This window comes from Prunus dulcis, chromosome 6, assembly GCF_902201215.1.
Source record: "Prunus dulcis chromosome 6, ALMONDv2, whole genome shotgun sequence".
Taxonomy (NCBI): domain Eukaryota; kingdom Viridiplantae; phylum Streptophyta; class Magnoliopsida; order Rosales; family Rosaceae; genus Prunus; species Prunus dulcis.
This window is the reverse complement of record NC_047655.1, coordinates 25,974,865-25,978,463: the sequence shown is the minus strand read 5'-3', so window position 1 is coordinate 25,978,463 and position 3,599 is coordinate 25,974,865. Positions and strand designations below refer to the sequence as shown.

General features: G+C 39.6%; 1 protein-coding gene across 1 annotated transcript; it reads left to right on the top strand.

Moving 5' to 3' along the window:
- Positions 1 to 1,051: 1,051 nt before the first annotated feature.
- Positions 1,052 to 3,144, top strand: LOC117629938 (cytochrome P450 714A1-like). The gene is made up of 5 exons (XM_034362615.1): positions 1,052 to 1,355; positions 1,584 to 1,810; positions 1,916 to 2,166; positions 2,260 to 2,650; positions 2,716 to 3,144. The coding sequence occupies exons 1-5, from the start codon at positions 1,052 to 1,054 to the stop codon at positions 3,142 to 3,144; spliced, it is 1,602 nt and encodes a 533-aa protein (XP_034218506.1).
- The last annotated feature ends 455 nt before the right edge of the window (positions 3,145 to 3,599 follow it).

Below are 3,599 nucleotides of genomic sequence, written 5' to 3'. Positions count from 1 at the left end.
TACTGATAGAGAGAGAGAGAGAGAGAGAGAGCAGAGAGCCTTAGATTGTTCTAACAGAATGCTTACTCTGCATGAACATTGCAGCAGAGCTTATATTCCTTCATGACTATTACATGTTCTCTTACATCAGTAGATTCAAATCTAACGGTTTGTAATAGTAAGCCAATATGAATATGACACATGGCAATACACAGCTGTCCTAACAGCTGGGAATTCAAAACAGACTCAAGCATTGCACCTGGCATATAAGCACAAGGCACTCAGCTTAACACAAAGATTAGAACAGATTAAATATAAACTGACTTAGAACCTACTAACTAATCAGAAATTAGCTAGACAGTTTACATTTTAACAAATATTTCAGACTGCAAATGCCATTATATAAAACTTTTTTTTTTTTTTGGATTACATTAGAGGAAAGAAACCCCACTGAATTCGATTTGGGTGCCATGGGGAAGGGGGAATCCACCACCACTGTGCCCATTATATAAAGCTTCATTTTCATTGAACCACATGTTATATTGAATTTTAATTCTAGATGCTTGATTTACTCACGCCGGCCAAATAGTATTATTGTATGGAAGGAAGGCAACATAATTGACGTAAAACTTTGCAACAGCAACTCACAAATCAACGATCCACTTATTTTCTTGGAAAAACCAGGCTAGATTCCATCCGAGTGTCTCATTGTTTGTCTTCAAGAACGAATATATTCTCACTCAGGCAAGAAACAAAAAACCCGCAAAAGAACAACGAAAAAAACAAAGATTCTACTTAAGAGTTTGAATATGTCCCCTCCCCATTGGCCTTCCTTGTACCAAACAAAAACACGTTCGTCATCTGACATTGATTTAATCAAACACAATTAAAAATGAAAAATCAGTGACCAGTACAAGATTGGTGCAGACTGTTGATGTTGTAGTTTTGTTCTTTTTCAACAACAAAAAAAGCATATTAATGACACAGTGCAGACTGTGGAAAAGCATATTAATGGCACAGTGCAGTTGAAACTTGAAACACAACCATCTTCTCTTCTCATAAACAGAGAGAGATGGCAGAGGAGGGTTTTCAGCTGGCAAAGATATGCTGGTCACTTGTGTTGATTGGTATAATCAGTGTCTTAATGCGATTGGTTAAGGAGATGTGGCTGAAGCCTGCAAGGATTCGATCAGCGCTTTGGAGGCAAGGCATCAGAGGGCCAGCACCTTCCTTCATTTTTGGTAATGTTTCAGAGATGAAGAAGATTCAATCCAGCAATATCAACATCAATCAGAAACCATCTGGTGTTAAACGAGTGCAGCACAACTGGGTTCCCTCATTCTTTCCTTATCTTCAGCAATGGGAGCAGCAGTATGGTATGAAGTTTAGTAAATTTGCATAGTTTGAGGAGAAATATTTCCTCTTGGTCACATATTATGTAGCATGTGGCTTTCCAACTCTTGATAGACACGTCCACTGTGACATAATGTGTTCAGTTAAGAAATGTGCTAGCGTCACTCGCTCGTGTATAATTTAGAATATGGGAATTTTGGATCAAAATGACAGAGAAAATTTACTAGTGTTTGATGAAAGTATTTATGCAGGTCAAGTGTACATGTACTCAACGGGGAGCAAGCAACACTTGTATGTGAGCGATCCCAAGTTGTTAAGGGAGCTGAAACTGCACAACTCCTTGGATTTGGGCAGACCTACATATCTGAGTAAGCCAATGCAGCCATTGCTAGGTGACAGCGTTATCCGGGCCAACGGAGAAGAATGGGCATACCAGAAGAAAATCATTGCTCCTGAATTCTTCCTCGACAAGGTTAAGGTATATTAGAGAATACCCTTTTATCTATATTTTCTAAAGTCCTTTTATTTTATTTTAAAATTTTAAAACCAAGCATGTGGTGATTGAAATGGTGAAGAATTGTAGGGCATGGTGGGTCTGATGGAGGAATCTACAAAGGCAATAATTAAGACATGGGAGAGCCGTATACTAGAAAGTGAGGAGGGCATTGTGGACATAACAATTGATGAGGATTTGAAAAGCCTCTCTGCTGATATCATATCAAGAGCTTGTTTTGGCAGCTCTTACTCCCAAGGCAACCAGATTTTTGCAAAGATTGCTACCCTCCAGGACACCTTGTCCCATCCAAGTTTGCTCTTTGGCTTTCTCAATTTTAGGTTGGTTTGTTCTTCTGTCAGTAACTTTAGAACCTTTTTTTTTTTGGTCTTTTTTTTATAATTGTTTTTTTACCATGTGTTCAAACCCTGCAGATTCCTTCCCACAGAAAATGACAAGAAGGTAAGGAGTTTAAAGAAAGAGGTGGACGCTTTGTTGCTCAAATTAGTGAGGGATCGTCAGGCTGAAAGCCAATCGTGTGGCACATCAGAAAAGGACTTATTACAAATGATACTTGAAAGTGCTGCTTCTAGCACTGAAATGCCTAGCCACAAAACAGACCAATTTATTCTGGACAATTGCAGAACTATCTACTTTGCAGGATCTGAGACCACTGCTCTTGCAGCATCCTGGACCTTGATGCTATTGGCATTACAACCCGAATGGCAAGATCGTGTTCGTGCGGAGATTTTTGAGGTCTGTGGGGATGATGATCAACTGCATCATTGCCTGCAAGACATGGACACCTTACGCAAATTGAAAACGGTAATATTTATTGTCGAGTGTTTCATTAATCTTCAAAATTGTTGCTTATCTATATGTACATGCAGCTGACAATGGTTATTCAAGAGAGCCTTCGGCTTTATGGACCGGGAGTCATAATGGCTAGGGAAGCTCTTACAAACATGAAGTTGGGGGACTTAGATGTGCCAGAAGGCATCCACATATGGACATTCATTCCAGCACTGCACCGTGACTCCGAAAATTGGGGTTCAGATGCTGATGAGTTTAAGCCAGAGAGGTTTGAAAATGGGGTATCCGAATCGTGCAAGTATCCCCAAGCATACATGCCATTTGGTTATGGGAGCCGATTGTGCATGGGCCAGACATTTGCCATGCTGCAGCTGAAGATAGTGCTCTCCCTCATTCTGTCCAAGTTCTCATTTTCCCTTTCTCCAAATTATCAACATTGCCCTGTTTACAAAATTTTGCTGCTGCCTCAACATGGAATCAAACTCCTTGTTAGGCGTGTGCAATGAAGGCACTGGCTTGAAGTTACATATCACTCGTAGATAGATTCGTTACATTTATAACTCATCTACGATACAATGCGATCAAGAAATGTGATAAATGTAATGTTATTCGGAAGTTTATCGATCTTATACATATTTGCATTGGTCCATAACAAATATCAAATAATCAATTTTTTCTGCAAACTCATCATGTTAAGGCCATGCATTAGAACGCTGATACAAACTTTCTTGGCTATGGAATCATAGGCTTGGGCTGGACCAACCCAATTACCATTATAAACTGGGCTGGGCCTGGACAGACTAAGTTGAGCTGACCATGGGCCTTGGGTTTGGGAGAGTCAAGATTGAGGTTATAAATGTTGAAGAACACACAAGTCCCACATCGAAAATTTAACAAAGTCCTATATAATAAATGGTTCCACTCTTAATAATATCGAGGCATTTTGTGTAAAACCACACAC